Source organism: Aquarana catesbeiana, linkage group LG09 (genome assembly GCF_042186555.1).
Source record: "Aquarana catesbeiana isolate 2022-GZ linkage group LG09, ASM4218655v1, whole genome shotgun sequence".
Classification (NCBI taxonomy): Eukaryota; Metazoa; Chordata; class Amphibia; order Anura; family Ranidae; genus Aquarana; species Aquarana catesbeiana.
Window position 1 is genome coordinate 149716237 of NC_133332.1, and position 21055 is coordinate 149737291.

Here is a 21055-nt window from a genome sequence, read left to right on the forward strand (position 1 = left end):
ACAGAGAGAGACGCCAAAATGTGAGAATCCGTGGAATCCCGGAAACAGTCCCTGACAAAGAAATACGTCCCTATCTGCTAGGACTGTTTGTCACTCTGGCTCCACACATTCCGGATATTGACTGGAGACTAGATAGGGCCCATAGGTCCCTAGCTCCGAAGCCACCCCCTGGTACCAACCCGAGAGATGTAATAGCTCGCTTCCACTACTATGAAAGCAAAGAAGCTCTTATGACGGCCACACGAAATAAACACCGCATTGAATATAAAGGCGCTAAACTCCAAATATTTAGTGACCTATCACCCATCACCCTCGCCAAAAGACGCGACTTACGGCCAGTGACCATGCACCTACAACAACATCAAGTGGCCTACAGATGGGGTTTCCCCTTCTGCCTCTCGGCCTCGAGAGATGGCACTCAATATTCGATGCGAGCCTTACATGAATGTGAGGCCTTTGTCCATAACTTGGGACTGCCACCTATCCCTGAAGAGGATCTCCCCCCGCCACCATTAAACATGATCCCCGCCCCTCTTCAACCACTCACAGTGATCTGGACCCCAGTTCGTCGGAGACGTCAAAGAAACCTATCCACTCCTCAATGTCCTGTTTCAGCTAGAATGCCTACCTGAACTCATTCCACATAAGGAGGAGCAGCTCCTCAATATACCCTTCTTTTTTCTCCTACCATTTCCCTCGGTACTTCGAGGGTTTAATAACGACACTACCCTGGTGTCCGCAGAGAGGAGGCCTCTCCATCCCCGTTCTTGATGGCCTAGTTTAATGGCAACTGTTCCAGTCTGTGGACTTCAACTTTCCGGCCGAGACGGTCCCCTCTCTCTCTCCCTTTTCCTTTTTTACTCCCCCAGAATCTAAAGTTTAAAGTTTGCACAAATTTCTTTTCCTTTTGGAGGGAGCGGGTGCCATCCCGCCCTTGTTGCTGACCGACATGCTCCTCTACAGGTCTATGGCTGATAGCCAAGGCCCCCTGAAGATTTTTTCATCTTCAGGCTCACAAAATGTTTTCTTTTTATTATTTTTTGGATCCTTTTTTGTAGTTCATATTTTTTCCTTTTCTTTTTTTCCTTTTTTCAAACCTAGGCCCTTTTTTGGCCTGAATATATGCCTAACATTATCTGATTATTTTGTTAATGTATATTTGCTCACTGTCTACATGCTAATTGAGAAATGCACAGAGTTGATATTGTTTGATCTATACTGGTTAATCATGCTGTTGCTTATTATTAAGATTTCATTTGCTGTCAATTACCTGTCCTCCTCATGGCTCTGAAGGTCTTCTCGTGTAACGTAAAGGGTTTGAACTCCATTCACAAACGCTGGCTGGCCTTGAAAGAATTCAGAGCCTCTGGAGCCGATGTGGTTATGGTTCAGGAGACACATTTCCGACCGGGAGGCTCCTTCAAATTCGCCTCTAAATTGTTTCCTAACACATTTGTAGCCTCTGACCCATCTGGGAAGGCAGGGGTAGCAATTTTGTTCAAGAATTCATGCCCTATAAGAGTAATTGACTCCAAATTAGACCCACGGGGACGATTTGTCATCCTGAACTGTGTCCATTTAAAAACAAAACTCACGATAGTTAACATTTATGCACCCAATTCTGGACAGATAGGATTCCTCACTAAGGTCCTTGAGGAGGTACAAAAATCCTCTCACCCATTTACGATTGTGGGAGGTGATTTCAACATGTGTATGTCCGCCAACAAAGACAGACTAAATCTCTTCCAAAATACTCCCCCTACTCAAGCTTATAGGTTATCTACCTCCTTCCGCAAATTAATTCGCACCTACAACCTGTTTGACTCTTGGAGAGTGAAACATCCCACTGGTAAACAATTCACTTTTTATTCCCCCCCACACAAAGGTTATTCCCGTCTTGATTATTTCCTACTCTCCGCACCCTTACTACCCCAACTAGTTGCCTCTGAAATTGGCCCAATTACATGGTCTGACCACGCACCCATATCTCTAGATATATCCATACATTCAGCATCCCCTAGGTCATGTCATTGGAGACTTAATGAATCTCTTCTAAAAAATGAAGGCATTAAACAGCAACTCCAATCAAAATTGACTGAATACTTTCAGCTCAACGAAGGCTCTGTCTTGGACACTTCCATACTGTGGGAGGCCCACAAAGCCTTCTTCAGGGGTGAGTGCATATCTGCTGGGTCGCATAGGAAGAGGGACTCGCTCCAACAAAAATCTGAATTATTGACTCAACTGCGTTCGGCGGAGGTGCACTTACTTCAAGCCCCTACAACTACCCGTTTAAGGGAGGTGATAAATATTTGTAATAAAATTAAGTCCTTAGATATGAATAAAATCTCCAAAGCCATCCTTTGGTCAAGGCAGAAGTTTTATGAATATGCTGACAAACCTCACAGAATGCTAGTGAACAAGCTGAAACCACGCCCAAGCCTTTCCATTCCTGACCATCTAACACAATCAGATGGAAATCCCACCTACTGTCCCCAATCCATGTCTAAGATCTTTGGAGAATTTTACAATAAATTATATAACTGCTTAAGTTCTGATCCACATACCCAATTCACCCAAAGGAAATTTGATTCATTTATTTCGTCTTTGAAGCTTCCACAAATATCCCCTGACCAGTGCTCCTCATTAAATGCCCCCATCACCACTGAAGAATTGACTGAAGTGACTAAGTTACTCCCCCTACATAAATCCCCAGGCCCAGACGGACTTCCTTACTCTTACTACAAAACCTTCCTTCCTATATTATCTCCACACATGTTAAATTTATATGCCTCCTTACTAAAAGGTACAATACCCCAATCCCAATTTCTCCATGCCCATATCATAGTCATACCAAAACCAGATAAAGACCCCTCTATCCCTGACAATTATCGTCCTATCGCCCTACTAAATTCCGACTACAAAATTTTCACCAAAATCTTGGCAAACAGACTCTCCAAAATTTTACCATCTCTGATAAATAGAGATCAGGTTGGATTTGTTCCCCTGAGACACGCAGGGGACAACACTAGACGCACCATAGATCTTATCGATTTGCTAACTAGAACTAAATCTCCGGCAGTAATACTTAGTTTAGATGCACAGAAAGCATTTGACCGCCTTAGCTGGCCTTTCATGTTTGCGATCCTGACCAAATACGGTTTTTCAGGCCCTTTTATACAGGCCCTTAGATCCTTATACTCCCACCCTACCTCCCAAGTACAACTTGCATCTTATCTATCTTCCACATTCCCCCTTAGCAACGGAACTAGACAGGGCTGCCCTCTGTCACCTCTACTTTTCATACTCAACTTAGAACCCCTAGCTATAACAATCCGGGAATGTCCTTCCATTATTGGAGTACGTCTGCGTCAGCTAGAATATAAATTATCCCTTTTTGCAGATGATATTCTTTTAACACTTACTCAACCACACACGTCTCTACCCTCGCTACACAAAATTCTAAACACTTTCAGTGAAATCTCCGGGTTTAAAATCAACACCACCAAAACAGAAGCTCTCCCCATAAATATCACACCATCTAATCTGACCACCCTTAAACAGAAATACAATTATCATTGGAGCTCTACATCCTTGAAATACTTAGGTGTCCGAATCACAGCATCATACTCCTCACTATATCAGGCGAATTTCCCCCCCCTATTCCAAGAGATCAACCGCTTGCTGAACCGTTGGACCACTCTGCCCATCTCTCTCCTGGGACGTATAAATATTCTAAAAATGTCTATCCTCCCTAAACTACTGTATTTATTTGAGACACTTCCAGTGGCAATACCAATGTCTCAGTTGAAAATTCTTCAAAGAAGAAGCCTCCGTTTTATATGGAACAATGCCTCACATAGGGTGGCGGGCTCGGTGGTCCTGGCACGCAAGCTTAAAGGGGGCCTTGGTGCCCCTGACTTTATTAAATACTACTACGCCTCTCACCTAAGGGTCCTTACTTCGTGGACCAACAGAACTGCCCCAAACAGATGGGCGGATATTGAAATGAGCATAACATCCCCAGTACACCCGTGCTACATGCTCTGGCCGTCCATGGACAAATATATGCCTCAGCTGAGAACCCTATGCCTGGCCCCAATGCTTTTTACATTGGCAATATGGAAGAAATGCTCCACTAAATACTCACTTTCATCCACATGCTCACCTCTCACCAACATTCTCTTTAACCCAGACATCCCAGATAGTCTGTCCTATGAACGTATGCTGCCCTGGACTAAGGCCGGGATCTTTCAATTGCGACAGCTAGTCAACCCAGCCACGAGACACTTATTATCTTTTGAGGACCTTAAAAAACACCACCAACTACCCAAGACAATATTTTTCTCATACCTACAAATCAGACATTTCTTTTCCATCAAAACTCCTACACTATCTTTAGATAAACCTACCCAGTTTGAAATGCTTTGTGCTACCGGCCCTCATGAACCCCAATTAATATCCACCATTTATAGCATACTCCATGAGGCCAATCCCCTAACAGTAGATACACATCATTATATGAAGAAATGGACACAGATTCTCCAACATGACATATCTCTTCTAGATTGGGACAAGATTTGGATCTCCATTTCCAAGAGTTCCCGATGCATTTCCCACAAAGAAATCGGGTATAAGGTACTAATGTTTTGGTATAAAACCCCAGAAAGACTACATGCGGTCGATCCGTCCATATCCCAACGGTGCTGGAGATGTAATAAGGAGGTAGGCTCCCACTTTCACATTTTTTGGGAATGCTCTTTAGTTACACAATTCTGGGAGCAGATCCAAGTCTTACTAAAGAAACTGATGGGAATCCTCGTTCCCTTAGACCCCATGTATTATTTACTAGGTCTTCCCTATCAAGGACTTCATAAACCAAAGCAGAAATTGATGGCCTACGTATTATTAGCAGCTAAGAAAGTTATCCCCAAACTTTGGCTATCCTCTTCCCCTCCCACCCTCTCACATACTCTAACTACCTTAATGGATATACGTAGAATGGAACACCTAACTGCCATAGTTGAAGACTCCATACAGAAATTTTCCCTCATCTGGCAACCATGGGATGACTATGAAAACAATAGTAAGACAAATGAAAATGGCTGAAAAGATGGATTTATATAGTATATACATGCTTTCTATTTTCTCGGGCTATTATATACTCTACTCTAATGATTGCGCAAATTTTTCTTAAACAAGTTCTCCACATCTTGTAGGACAGGTGATATAATCACAGTTGAACCGCTTAATTAATAATCAAAGGTTCTTATCGTTTGATATTTCAATTTTCAATCTTAAAACTGTAGTGTAAGTTACTCTGCGTTTTCTGATAAGGCTATATACCCTAGAATGACAGTGTTGAAGCCTCCTGATTGTCTTTTCACTCTGAATGTAACATCAATGTTATTATAATTGTTATGAAAAATGTTAAATAAACAATTTAAAAAAAAAAAAAAAAAAAAATCCACACACAATTCATATAACTAGACAGGGCCATGCCACATTAAAATAAGGTATATATTTGAATGGGGAATACAATACCGAACAAATCAAGGTCATACATGACTAAGCTAGAGCATACAGAAGAGGAGATAGTAGTCTCCTACCTCTTGGGTGACAGGCCCATCTGATATACTGTGTTTGGTATCACTGGACATAAAATTGAATGCTGAACAATAATCTACCAGTTTCTAGAGTGCAACCTGGACATATTGGAAGATATTATTATCAGTATAAAGCTGTGTGTAAGGAAGGGCCATGATACAGTCAAAACACAAGGGCCAGATGCTTAATTGGTCATGTGGCCACTGTCAACACCCCTTTGATCCCAGAGAAAAGGGGAGTGTCAGAACAGTTTGACAATTCTCATGTACCATCAACCAAGGAACAGCTGGTCAAGTTATGAGAGCCAATAACAGCTTGCTCATTGACTGAACTCTGCTTAAACCAAGGACTTTGCAAGTATTTACCCTTTTTTACCTCTTTTCTTTTCGTTGCTTGTTCTCTTTGTATTTGGGATATCTTTGTTTTTGTAAATATTTTATTTGCACCACGTTGACCTTTTTATTATTAAACCCTATTTTGAAAAGTGTTGAAATTGACTCTAAAAGCTTTTAATGCAAACTAAAAGAAATCCCTGTCTTTTAAAGAACGCTACTGTATATGAAAAATCTCTGAACATACCCGTCTGTGGTAACAGTGTTTGTACAAACGTTTATTTTTCATAATTGTAATTCTAATCTTTTGGAAGTTCCAACTCTTCGATGCAGATCGGTGGTGGCAGTTAAAGGGTTAATTGCTTAATTAACTTAACCCAGTGACAATCGCTCTCAGGCTGCTGGCACCTAGATTGTGGTCCCACAAGCTGGAAAATCTTTGTGCCAGATGCAGCTTAGAGTGGCATTGTTACGCAGGTGACAGCGAGGTGTGAGATTGGCCAGTCATTTGTCACAAGTTGGTGAGAAGTGCAGGGGTCTGATACTGCATTCGTCACACACTGGAAAATCTTTGTGCTAGATGCAGCTTAGAGCGGCATTGTTACGCAAGTGACAGCGCGGTATGAGATTGGCCAGTCATTTGTCACAAGTTGGTGAAAAGGGCAGGGGTCTGATACTGCATTCGTCACCCCCCGCACCGCCCTTGAGCAAAAAGATTTACACTGGTAAAGCCTTATCACTTGGAAAGAGATGACTGAGAACAATTTTCTGTTGTCTGTAGCAGACTGATAATATGATCTCAGACTAAACAAAGTTGCTGGGCCTTGAGCTGAATGATTTTTTAAATTTTTTTCCAGAAAAAAATATACTGTTGTATATTGTGACATGTCAGAAAAGTGTGCCTACAGACTTCTAAAGTTACTGAAAGGTCCAATGTAAGCATCACATAAAAGGCAGATTGTATGATTTTGAGTATCAGCTATTTGCACACTAGTACCCATACCCGTGTGGGACAGAATTGTTCATAGGTTGTATTTGAAGATGTAAACAGTTTTTTCGTTAGAAACTTTAGAAAATATTTTGTTGGCTGAATGGGGTTGTTTTTTTAATCTGATGCTGATTTGTAAATTTTCACTTATCAGTATATAGAAGGTTGATAAGCATTCACATTCCAACTTAGTAGGACAGAATTGCCAATAACACTGATGGTTTGTAGAGCTCATTTGAATAAGGACATGCTTAAGCTAAACTCTGTAAATGTTCTTGTTCTCTCTTACTTTTTTTAAATGAGCCTGTCTGGATGTTTTAAAGTCTTCTTACACAAGATTCAGACCTATTACTTATTCCAACACAAGTGAAATCACATTAGGCCTGCAAACCACTAATCTGATGTGATGAATTGATTTCCTTGGCACTAAGTGCATACTGAGAAGTGCGTTTGGTTAGCCAAATGAATTGAACAGTGCACTAAAACATATGGTTACTCTAATTAATAAGTGACTTGAAGCTGCCAATAACCAGAAGATGTAAACTTGTGTCATTCATAAGTTGTCCTTATGAATTAATAAAAGCCTATAGCTTTTTAAAAAAGTAAAAATACAATTTTTATGCTATAGCCTAAGTAAAAACAATGTTGTGTTTCCATCCTGATTATTTGAAAATACTCTTTTGTATTGGGGGATCTATGGAGAAACATTTTTCCATGGGCATGCAAATAGAATTTGTAACAACTTGTAGACAAACTGGCCAGTTCCTACAAAATCAAGGACTTATCGGATAGGTGAAAATAACCTATATTCTCTTAACAAGTAAGAGTTAATCACGCAATAGGTGTAAAAAGCAATAGCCTATTTAAGGCTGAAGCTGCTACCACATACACCTGCCAATGGCAAGTAAATTAAGCATAAAAAACACAACATTTGTCAAGGCAGCGATACATAATCAAACATTCCCGCTATTCTGCGTGTGCTATCATGAAAGTGCATGTAGGTTTAAAGTCCAGGTAACCGCTGCAATCATAACATGTAAACACTTCACATTAAATGTTTAGTAGAGTCCAAAAAAAGGTGTTTTGATTCCGCATCAGACTCTTACCAGACTGTGCTGGGTAACAGGCACAGAACACAGATCTTGGTTCCAATACTCTACCTGGAAGGTTAATCACAGATCCTGTTGCAGCCAGGAGAATGGGTCAAACGCTAATGAGCTTGTTCACATGAAGAAAGAAAAACTCCATAGTGTAATCCCATTTCAAACTAATTTATTGAATAAGATTAGATTCCCCTTGTAGAACATACACTTACAGAAATGCAAAATCAAACTGGCATATACATTTAAGTGATAGTGCAAATGGGGAGTGTAACGGTGTCTCCCACCATCTAAAGCGTCATTCGGGGATTCCACTAACATTGGAAATCTGCGTCTTCTGTACGGCTTCCCAACGTATTAGCCCAATATTATCAATAGACGTCAGTTAAAAGTTGGTATTTTTCCACTTGGTATTGGTAAAAAAAAAGTCTGCCAATACCTGCATCTTGCAACCAATGAATTAAGCCTTGACATTCCACCATGAAGCAAAGAGAGAATCCCAGTATAGTTAACTTCTGCTGCTCTGAAAATGGCTATCATGCTAGGTGTATGACCCCCTCTAAACTGCATTCAATTTTCAGATGGTCCCTGGTAATTGTTTTAGAGGCTGCCTACACTGAGACATGTTTATTCAAGTGTTTTGGAATTGTAAAGTATTATGCCCTTTGTGGACACAGGCTGCTCATAAAACAGCCAAAATGATAGGCTCTCAACTTACTTTGATAATGCCAATGTACCTTTTGTTTGCATCCATCCCAGATATGCTTTCTCCTTGTGAAAGGTAACTGTACTCTCTTTTTAGTGCAATTCTGTGGGCTATTGCACTTAATTGGTGCTCTAATTCTGTTACATGGCCCCAAGTAATAGTGTGTACAAAATCCAATAAAATATGGAAAGGATATACCATACAATTTATGACACAATGTCAATTTTTGAAAGGAAGTGGGATTATTGGCCCTTTTATTGAGACACTGTTATATACCTTTAATCTGTCTGTGTGTCCCTGTCTAAACCTGACTTTATTTTCCTGAGTTTACTTTGTAGTATATCCCTTAAGAATTCTCTTATAGTTGGATATTCTATTAGCCAATTTTTTCTTACTTTTTGCAATTTTTTGTGGTACATACAGTAAAATGCTGATTTATATTCTGTCATGTACTGGCTAATATGCACATCTGGTCTGCTGATGTGTTTTGTTTATATATTTACCCTGCACATGTGATGGCATTTTGTTAACTTCTAACCCAATTCAAAGTAAATGTCCTGTCTAAAACCACATACTACAAGATTATTATACAGGGTTCATATAGCGCCAACAGTTTGCATAGTGTGTTAAAAAATAAAGGGAGGCAAGACAATTATAATACAATTTGATACAAGAGTATTAGGAGGGCCCTGCTCATGGCAGTTTATAATCTAAGAGGGAGAAGCAAAGTTACAAACGGCAATAACTGTAAGGGATGAGCGAATGGAGGCAGAAGTACAGTGTTTAGGTAGAGGCAGGATAGGCTTCCCTAAAGAGATGGATTTTCAAGAATTGCCTAAAGTCGGACAGAGTGGGAGTTGCCAACTAATAGCATTTGTAGACAGAAAACTCTCCTTTGTGCCTCTATGAAGCACATTTATTTTGTTGCTAGGGGTCTGACATCCCTAACTTTAGGCTTAAGCCATGCTTACTGTTATTGCCCTGTCCAATGAGGAAATTGCGGGTGCCAGTTCTTATATACGACAGGGGAACAGCAACTGATGGGGCTTAAACTTCAATGTGGAATCCAATTCAACTAAGAACATTCAGGGAAATTCATAAAGAGTGCCTAAGACAAGTAGACAGGTACATGATTCTCAAGCATGCACCACATGTGGAGATGCACTGCAACCTCAATGCCACTTTGCTTCCTCCCCTCCACTGAAGCTGTCACATAGACAACACAGTGGCAGGGAGATTTGTGTCTAGGGAGGTAGAGCCTAATAAGAATTCAAAGACACTAGTTCCTCACCAGGTCCACTCCTCTTGTGATTGACAGCAGACAGTGGGTGGATCCTTAGCCAATAGACAGTCTACAATTGACTATAGAACCCATCCACTGTATACTGTTGATTACAAGTAGAGAGCTGACTTGATGGGGAACTACTGTAATGTCTCAGCTTCCCCATCAGGCTCCATCCACTGCAGCATCACTGGTTGCTAGGAGGCTGTCAGCTCTGAGAGGCTGAAGCAGCGCCCTTAACAACCAGGGACAGGAAGAGGGGAACAGTGGCAAATTTGTCACTCTGATACGTTGCATGCATGAACAGGTAGACTGCCTGTCTCTGTATGCCAACTTAGAGTAGGTCATAATTACCTCCAGTTTCATTTTCTATGAACTGAAGATAAATATTCTTTAATTTGGTGTATTAATTGTGTCACTTTGAATTACCTGAAACTGCCACATGTGTTGGTAAAGTTACTTACAGTGTCTTTCAAAAGTATTCATACCCCTTGAAATTTCCCATATGTTGTCATGTTACAACCAAAAACGTAAATGTATTTTATTAGGATTTTATGTGATAGACCAAAACAAAGTGACACATAATTGTGAAGAGGATGGAAAACAATAAATGGTTTTCCAAATTTTTTGCATATAAATATCTGAAAAGTGTGGCGTGCATTTGTATTCAGCCCCCTTTACTCTGATATCCCTAACTAAAATCTAGTGGAACCAATTGTTTTCAGAAGTCACCTAATTTGTAAATAAAGTCCACCTGTGTGCAATTTAATCTCAGTATAAATACAACTGTTCTGGGAAGCCCTCAGAGGTTTGTTAGAGAACTTTAGTGAACAAACAGCATCATGAAGGCCAAGGAGCACACCAGACAGGTCAGGGATAAAGTTGTGGAGAAGTTTAAAGCAGGGTTAGGGTATAAAAAATATCCCAAGCTTTGAACATCTCATGGAACACTATTCAATCCATCATCTTAAAATGGAAAGAGTATGGCACAACTGCAAACCTACCAAGACATGGCCGTCCACCTAAACTGACAGAAGCAGCCAAGAGGTCCATGGTAACTCTGGAGGAGCTGCAGAAATCCACAGCTCAGGTGGGAGAATCTGTCCACAGGACAACTAATAGTCGTGCACTCCACAAATCTGGCCTTTAAGTGGCAAGAAGAATGCCATTGTTGAAAGAAAGCCATAAGAATTCCCATTTGCAGAGAAGCCATGTTGGAGACACAGAAAACATGTGGAAGAAGGTGCTCTGGTCAGATGAGACCAAAATTGAACTTTTTGGCCCAAAAGCAAAATGCTATGTGTGGCGGAAAGCTAACACTGCACATCATCCTGAACACACCATCCCCACTGTGAAACATAGTGGTGGCAGCATCATGTTGTGGGGATGCTTTTCTTCAGCAGGGACAAAGAAGGCGGTCAGAGTTGATGGGAAGATGGATGGAGCCAAATACTGGGCAATCTTAGAAGAGAACCTGTTAGAGTCCGCAAACGACTTGAGACTGGGGCAGAGGTTCACCTTCCAGCAGGACAATGACCCTAAACATACAGCTGGAGCTACAATGGAATGGTTTAGATCAAAGCATATTCATGTGTTAGAAATGGCCCAGTCAAAGTCCAGACCCAAATCCAATTGGGAATCTGTGGCAAGACTTGAAAATTGCTGTTCACAGACGCACATCCAATCTGACAGAGCTTGAGCTATTTTGCAAAGAAGAATGGGCAAAAATGTCACTCTCTAGATGTGCAAAGCTGGTAGAGACATTCCCAAAAAGATGTGCAGCTGTAATTGCAGTGAAAGGTGGTTCTACAAAGTATTGTTCTCTAACAAACCTCTGAGGGCTTCACAGATCAGCTGTATTTATACTGAGATTAAATTTCACACAGGTGGACTTTATTTACTAATTAGGTGACTTCTGAAGGCATTTGGTTCAATTAGATTTTAGTTAGGGGTATCCGAGTAAAGGGGGCTGAATACAAATGCACGCCACACTTTTTAAATATTTATTTGTAAAACATTTGGAAAACCATTTATCATTTTCCTTCCACTTCACAATTATGTGCCACTTTGTGTTGGTCTATCACATAGAATCCCAATAAAATAAATTTACATTTTTGGTTGTAACATGACAAAAATGTGGAAAATTTCAAGGGGTGTGAATACTTTTTTAAGGCACTGTAATTGAGCGGTAGGGATTTCTATATAGGGAGCAGACCGTAGCTCCAGAAAGGTGTCAGTAGAAATTTTTGAATTCCTCCAAATGTCTTATCTTTTATTCAGTTGCAATTGCAAACTTTTGTTTGTATTAAAAAATGGATGTAACCTATAATGCCCTGTACACACGGTCGGATTTTCTGATGGAAAATGTCCGATCGGAGCGTGTTGTCGGAAATTCCGACCGTGTGTGGGCTCCATCGGACATTTTCCATCGGATTTTCCGACACACAAAGTTGGAGAGCAGGAGATAAAATTTTCCGACAACAAAATCCGTTGTCGGAAATTCCGATCGTGTGTACACAAATCTGACGGACAAAGTGCCACGCATGCTCAGAATAAATAAAGAGATGAAAGCTACTGGCCACTGCCCCGTTTATAGTCCCGACGTACATGTTTTACATCACCACGTTTAAAACGATCGGATTTTCCGACAACTTTGTGTGACCGTGTGTATGCAAGACAAGTTTGAGCCAACATCTGTTGGAAAAAATCCTAGGATTTTGTTGTCGGAATGTCCGAACAAAGTCTGACTGTGTGTACGGGGCATTATTCTATGCAACCTGTATTGGATTTTAATGTTTATAAAAATTACACTTCTATTCTATTCATAACACCTCCCAATTTAGCAACCATTTTGAAAGTTACCAGTATGTGCATTGAAATCTACAAAAGAGAAGTAGGTTAGGATCTTTAACATATTTTTTCCCACATACATAGTTGTCCTGTGGAAGGGTTTAAATACTACCTGGCTTATACTTAGTTATTGGTGAAATTAAATATACCTCTATACCTCACATAATATACCTCCCGATATTATGTGTAAATTGTATTGCAAAGTAAGAAGAGAACAAGAACTGTGAAAATTAGATGAATAATACGAACAAGTCATTTTAACAGTGAAGTTGCCTTCAGGTAACTGCATGACTGAGTTGCGGGTGATCTTGCTCTTCTAGATTCCCACACCTGCTAATGGTACTCTTGAAGGCATGGAAAAATAAGATAGTTTGTTAAACACTGACATTTTGTATGAAACATGGTGTCTTAATTTTAAAGAGTGCTTTGAGGAATAAAAAAAAAATCTAGTTCAGCAGGTAAACAAACTTTTCCCTTTTTTATAGCATTTGGCTTACCTTCTCTGCTAACAAAATAGCATATCCAAATAAGGGACAACACGGCTTAAAAGGAACGTTTGACGATAGCAATATGATAGTTGACATTGCTGACATTTTTTTAATATGTTATGCTTCACAGCCATTGTCTGATCCTGGCTTTACTACCTACGGAGTCACTGACTGAAAACAAGCATGCAGCCAACAAAATCTTAACTACATTAAATGTCCAGCAAGCATGGGATATTTTATCCTTTCTGTACTATAGACAATGGTCCCTAGAACCAATAGTAAGAGGCATCTACGGGAGGTTCACTTTGTATAATGTGTTTTAAACCTTTTTTATGAAATTTGTTACAATAAAACTTATGTTTTTATATATTGTTGTGTTGGCACCTGAAAAGTCCATCTTTCTTCCTCTTCCGATTTTGATCTCCCCAGTGAGGACACAGTGGTTGTAAGCTTTACACATGCTAAACACACTAAAACTAAAAAAAGTTTGGTTTATGTACACTTCAGTTGATCTTTATATTTTACTTGGTTAGCTTTATTTTTATAAACTGTAAGTTTATGTTTTTAGTATGAAAGTTGGCTACCAAGTTTATTTTATATCCATGCTAGTGCAAAAGGAGTTTTGGACTTATTAATACCTTGCTTGGCCCAATCAGGAACAAAGCTGGCAAATTACATACATATTATGGCACTATTCATTGTATAATGCATAAGTGATATAGGCAAAAGCTGCAAGAAAATGATTTAATATTATGTTCATCTTTACTTAAAGCGGTAGCAAAGTCCACTTTGTGTTTTTTTTTACCTACAGGTAAGCCTATAATAAGGCTTACCTGTAGGTAAAATGAATATCTCCTAAACATGCTTTGTTTAGGAGATATTCACCCTGGATGCAGCCAGTGACATCACCAGTGCATGAGCTCTGAAGGTCTGACATGCCGTGCCGGACCTTCAGAGCTTCATGATGGAGCCGAGGAGTGACGTCATCACGGCTCCGGCCACTCGTACAGCCGGAGCCCACAAACCCGGAAGAAAGACTGGAGGAAGATGGAAGCCCTGTCAGTGGTGCAATTGCCTTACAGGTGCTTTTTTTTGTTAACTGCCGCGGTTTACTATCGCTTTAAAAAAAATATCATGTTGTTGACCTTTATTATTACACTATTTTTTTTAAAGGTATGCAATGAGATTGAAGAATTTCACAGGCTCGGCTGCCAATGAAGGGGAGAAAAAGCTAGCTGTATTATGGTGAGTCCACAGAGACAGTGTCAAAGAAGCTGAAATCCACTCGAAGACTTTAAAACTACAGAACTGCATAAGCGGCTTACATAAGATCATTATTCTTGTTTTCCATTAAACTATTAAAGGATAACTAATGGTTTCTTTTAGCAGCTGACTAAACATTTATTCTTCCGATTTATATTGTTATCAAGATGGCATTTTAATGTCTTTTCCATTTTGATTTCATTTACTCGTGTGCTCCACTTTTTTCTGTTGCAAGAGAAATTTTTAAGAAGCCAATTTCTGCACAGTTTATAGATTTTGTAAAATGATGAAATTAACATAATCCTTTCCTAATTACTACAGTTACCGATGCCTATCTCTGCTCTACTTGAGAATGTTTAAATTAAAGAAGGACCATGCAATGAAATATTCCAGATCGCTCATGGAGTATTTTAAGGTAAATATTTTGAAATATGCTTCTAAAAAGGAAATAACAAATGTAGATATTTACTATTTATTAAAGTGAAACATTTAAAACTCATCTCCCCCCCCCTTTTTTTTTTCTTTTCCCTAACCTTCTTTCACTTCTACATACATAAGTTTATGGTTATCTTAACTGTAGCACCACCACATTTTCATGTCATATATGCCACATTTTGTTTTTCTACAACTTTGCTACTAGTGGACTACTGGTTAATTAAATTACAGCTACTATGCTCATTTTACCATGCCTTAGAGTCCTATATTTTCTCGTATTATGCAATACTTGTCCTCTTAGTATTATTACGATCTCAATGTATACTTGTACATCCATTGGAGCTGGATTGGTACTCCTATGTTTTCACTCTGTATTTTTTAATCTTGTTTAAAACTTAATCAAACAGATTCAACATAAAACTTCTCTCCCATCAAAACTTTTTTAATTTATAAATTAGCATACATTGGGGCAAGGTTTGATCCTGTGTCAGGTCTTCTCTGTTGTCTGTGTCCCTGCAGTGAAGATTTCACCTGTTTATTTAATGGGTGTCAGAGAAGGAACAGAGGAGACATTTTTCCAAGGAGAACGTAAAAACATTTTTAGTAGAGTAGGGAAGAGAAAGGACCACTGTTATTCTTTATTTTATTGTTTGTTGTGTCTTCATTGTAAAGTTCTTCATTTATTTCCTGTCCATACGACAGGTGTCAGAAAAGAAGGAAAAAATACATCTACCCAACAGGAACACAGAAAACACTTTAGACCTGGCACAGGTTCAATCCTTCCATGCTTTATACAATGCAGAGTGAAATTTTAGCTGAAATTCGGTTTAAAAGTAATTCGGTATTAGGCCTAAGACAGCAGATGCTGGTAGAGGAGGAATCTGTTTATTATAAATATGTGTGTTCTAAAAGACACATCTAAGACACATTAAAGATACATAATGCCTGCTGTCATCTTGTATAAATGCTACCTCATTTTGTTTCCATTTACTATTACAGAGTTTGGAAAAAAATTGAGAATTAAGTTCTGCAGCCAAAAAACTGAAAAATTAACTCATTCTCATCACAATAGCTTCTCAGACCATCAGGGCCAGTCATCATTTTCATAACCTTCTTTCAACTGCAGGTTTTGGACTACCACAAAGTGTTGGGTTCAGCACTTAAACATTTGATAAATCATCATCATCTGGAAAATGTTATTTATTCTAAAAAACATCCCAATAATCATATATACAGTATCTCACAAAAGTGAGTACACCCTCACATTTTTGTAAATATTTTATTATATCTTTTCATGTGACAACACTGAAGAAATTACTTTACTATGATGTAAAGTAGTGAGTGTACAGCTTGTATAACAATGTAAATTTGCTGTCCCCTCAAAATAACTCAACTCACAGCCATTAATGTCTAAACCGCTGGCAACAAAAGTGAGTACACCCCTAAGTGAAAATCTCCAAGTTGGGCCCAATTAGCCCTTTTCCCTCATGTGACTCGTTAGTGTTACAAGGTATTAGGTGTGAATGGGGAGCAGGAGTGTTACATTTGGTGTTCTAGCTCTCACTCTCTCATACTGGTCACTGGAAGTTCAACATGGCACCTCATGGCAAAGAACTCTCTGAGGATCTGAAAAAAAAAATTATTCCTCTGCATAAAGATTCTTGCGTTGGACTTTTTCCTTTTTGAATGCTTCCCTCAAATCGCCTTATATGGAACTGTGAGTATCGAGGTTCCCCTGAAGCTTTTTTTATATCCATCGCTATAGTTTTCCATCCATCTTGCGGATCAAGAAAATCTGCCAGCTGTCTAAATAATCCAGGACTCAGGTTACGGACAAAAGTGGATGGTGTTACGGTGTTACTCATTTTCAAATTCAATCACAGGCAGCCTACAGGGGGGACAGGGAGCTCCTCACTCACCAGCCCTGTGCCCGCACATCACACACTGACCTCCTCCTTTGGGCGGCACAGTGGTACAGTGGTTAGCACTCTCGCCTAGCAGTAAAAAAGGGTCGCTGGTTCGAATCCCAACCACGACACTACCTGCCTGGAGTTTGCATGTTCTCCCTGTGCCTGCGTGGGTTTCCTCCGGGTACTCCGGTTTCCTCCCACACTCCAAAGACATGCTGGTAGGTTAATTGGCTTCTGTCCAAAATTGGCCCTAGTATATGAATGGGGACCTTGGATTGAGGGTAGGGATTGATGTGAGTGTACGATGTTCAGGGTTAGGGACAAGGGTCAGGGCTGTAGACCCACACTCACTCAGGTTGAACCGGATGGACTGGTGTCTTTATTCAACCTTACTAACTATGTAACTATGTAACTATGTAACTATAAAGATGGCCTAGGCTATGAGAAGATTGCCAAGACCCTGAATCTGAGCTGCAGCACTCTGGCCAAGACCATACAGTAGTTTAACAGGACAGGTTCCACTCAGAAAAGGACTCACCATGGTCGACCAAAGAAGTTGAGTGCATGTGCTCAGCGTCATATCCAGAGGTTGTCTTTGGGAAAGATGTATGAGTGCTGCCAGCATTGCTGCAGAGGTTGAAGGGGTGGGGGGTCAGCTTGTCAGTGGTCAGACCATATGCCACACTACATTAAATTGGTCTGCATGGCTCTGGTCCCAGAAGGAAGCCTCTTCTAAAGATGATGCACAAGAAAGTCCTCAAACAGTTTGCTGAAAACAAGCAGACTAGGCACATGGATTACTAGAACCATGTCCTGTGGTCTGATGAGACCAAGATAAACTTATTTGGTGTGGGCCTGCATAAGTGCTTCTGGCACTGGGGAGCTACAGTTCATTGAGGAAGCCATGAATGTCAGCATGTACTGTGACATGCTGAAGCAGAGCATGATCCCCTCCCTTCAGAGACTGGGCCACAGGGCAGTATTCCAACATGATAACTACTCCAAACACACCTTCAAGGTGACCACTGCCTTGCTAAAGAAGCTGAGGATAAAGGTGATGGACTGGCCAAGCATGTCTCCAGACCTTAACCCTATTGAGCATCTGTGGGGCATCCTCAAACAGAAGGTGGAGGAGCGCAAGGTCTCTAACATTCACCAGCTCCGTGATGTTGTCATGGAGGAGTGGAAGAGGACTCCAGTTGCAACCTGTGAAGCTCTGGTGAACTCCATGCCCAAGTGGGTTAAGGCAGTGCTGGAAAATAATGGTGGCCACACAAAATATTGACACTTTGGGCCCAATTTGGACATTTTCACTTAGGGATGTACTCACTTTTGTTGCCAGCAGTTTAGACATTAATGGCTGTGAGTTAAGTTATTTTGAGGGGACAGAAAATTTACACTGCTATACAAGCTGTACACTCACTACTTTACATGTAGCAAAGTGTAATTTCTTCAGTGTTGTCACATGAAAAGATATAATAAAATATTTACCAAAAATGTGAGGGGTATACTCACTTTTGTGAGATACTGTAACTGGTGGTTTTAGGAGTAACATGCACATAAACATTAAAGTGATATTAAATGCAAGTTCATTTTTCTTTTAAAATAATAGACATGTCATACCTGCTCTGTAAAATGCTTTTTCACAGAGCAGTCCCAATCCTCCTCTCCTCGGGTCCCACTCCAGCATTCTTAGCCCCTCCCTCCTGCTGAGTGGTCCCATAGGAAGCTGATTGCTGTGGGGGCACCCAAGCAGGCCCGCTCCCGAGCCACTTCTCTGTGTGTCCATTCAGACATGCCCCACCCCTTCTCTCTTCTCGTTGGCTCACTGGCTGTAATTGACAGCAGTGGGAGCCAATGGCTAATGCTGCTATCTCAGCCAATGAGGAGGGAGAGTCCTTGGAGAGCTGAGGCTCTCGTGCACATCGCTGGATCAAGATGGGACTTAGGTGAGTATTGGGAGGGGGGTTGCTGCACACAGAAGGTTTTTTTTACCTTCATGCATAGAATGCATGAAGGTAAAAGACCTTGAGCCTTTAGAGCCACTTTAATCAGAATACTTTTCCTAGAGTAACTCTAGAAAGTGGAACTAAACCATCCTATTCTTTTCAGCCAATGAGGCTGCCATCTTATCCTCTGATTAATCTGCAGCTACCATGGTGCTGCACATGTTATCAGTTATAACTTCAGCCATATGATGATGTGACAGTTTGGTTGAAATCACAAACAAATGTGACAGATAGCATTCCTAGCATGCCAGAAATGTAACTTTTTTTTAAAACCATTAAATGGATGGTGCACAGTAGGGAACCAGCTATGAAGCCGGAAGGCTTCACTGCCGGTTTCCCTTATGGTGAATGGTGGCGGCAGCACCCGACAGCTGATCTGAAAATCGGCTGGGAAGCCGACTTTGCAGGCTCCCTGGACAGGTAAGTGTCTATATATTAAAAGTCAGCAGCTACAGTATTTGTAGCTGCTGACTTTTATTTTTTTTCCCCCTGGCGGAACACTGCTTTAAGTTAGAACTATGGCCTCCCATTAAAACTCCCACAAAAGTGAAGTCTGTGTAGCTTTCTGTGCTGCTTTGGCAATGAGGCTGCACTGCTGCAGAATTCAGGGCAAAATCATCACTCTCATGTAGTCTGTGCCTGCTTGCAGTACAGTGCAAAAAAAAAAAAAAAAACAAGATGTGGTTGTCCATGCTGATTCACAAGCCTGTAGCTTGCAAATCAGCAACTAACCACATGTGAGACCCAAATGAAGGAGGATGTGGCTCAAGGTAAAGGAAGTAGTTTGTTTACTTGCAAATCATAGTAACTTTACTTGGTAATTCTTTAGACCTTCATACTGGGGCCTTGAGATTTATTTTAAGGTTTTTCAGTTTTGGCAAAGTCAGGGAGCTCAATTAGTAAAAAGTATTGCTTTTGTATTTTCTTCAGTAGGAATCTAGGGTTTTTCTGTGCAGCATGCTGAAGATAGTGGCCTGATGCACCCCATGTACTGTTAAAGATACAGATATTGTTAACATTGCTTATTGGAATACAATACTTGTGCAGGGAGCATGTTGGATTCTGGCACTATACTGCCGTTCTCAAGCAGAGCACAACGGTCTACATCTTTCGCTTGCTGTCAAGGAATTGGAGTTTGGGGCAGAAGTGTTATTAAAGAAAAAATAGGAAATACTTTTAAAAAGTTAGCTATTTATGCTCCCTGACATTGCATAAGCTGTAAAAGCTTAAAGGAGTTGTAAAGTCTCAAGGTTTTTCACATTTACGCATTAAGGTGAAAAAACGGCTATGCTGCAGCTCCCCCCAGAGCCTTTTTTTTACCTGAACCCAATCGTTTCAGCGACAAGCATGAGCCCAGCAGCTCCAGCCACTTTCTCGGGTCCTCAATGGATAGATTGATAGCAGCAGGAGCCATTGGCTGCTGTCAATCAAATCCAGTGACACCGGAGCCAGGGCGGGGCCGAGTCCTGCTGTCTGTGTCAATGGACGCAGCAGCAGGACTTTCGAGTGCGCCCGCATGGGTGCCCCCATGGAAAGTGGCCCTGAAGAGGAGGAGCCAGGAGCACCACTGGGGGACCCCAGAAAAGGAGGATCGGGGCCGCTCTGTGCAAAACCCTTGCACAGAGCGTGTAAGTATAACATGTGAACCCCATTCATGAAATTTGAACTAAAGCACATATATCTGTAGTGTTTACTTATCTCTCTTCAAAGCACCAAGTGCCGTGTCTTTCTGATGCTTCATTCCTCTGTTATCAGCAGAGTCACATCTGACAAGTTCTCCTACACAGGAGATAGCAGCTGGAAAATTGTGTCAGGGTGTGAGCTCAGAGGTAGATAAGCAGAGATCTTGTCTATTCACAGTACAGCTCTGCAAGTTCCTTCGTTCCTCTGCCTATGTGGAGTGGGGGTGTGCCTTTCCTCCAATTGGCTCTCACACAGTTTAACCCCAGACTCCACACCCACTGCTGAATGAGGAGGAAAGATTTGTGACATGATCTGCACTTTCTAAAGAGGGTAGAAAGGGAAAGACAGCAGATATACTGTACATTTAAAATGTATGTAGGGAGATTTGTTTCATCTCTGTGT

The 21055-nt window shown here is 40.7% G+C and overlaps 1 protein-coding gene across 2 annotated transcripts in view; it reads left to right on the plus strand.

The window, feature by feature from the left end:
• The window catches only part of AFF2 (ALF transcription elongation factor 2), a 976027-nt gene that overhangs the window by 908564 nt on the left and 46408 nt on the right, over positions 1-21055 (plus strand). For both annotated transcript variants that reach the window (XM_073599267.1, XM_073599268.1), the window contains 2 exons: positions 14527-14598; positions 14938-15031. In XM_073599267.1, the coding sequence (XP_073455368.1) occupies positions 14527-14598; positions 14938-15031 (166 nt within the window). The remainder of the gene's footprint in view (positions 1-14526; positions 14599-14937; positions 15032-21055) is intronic.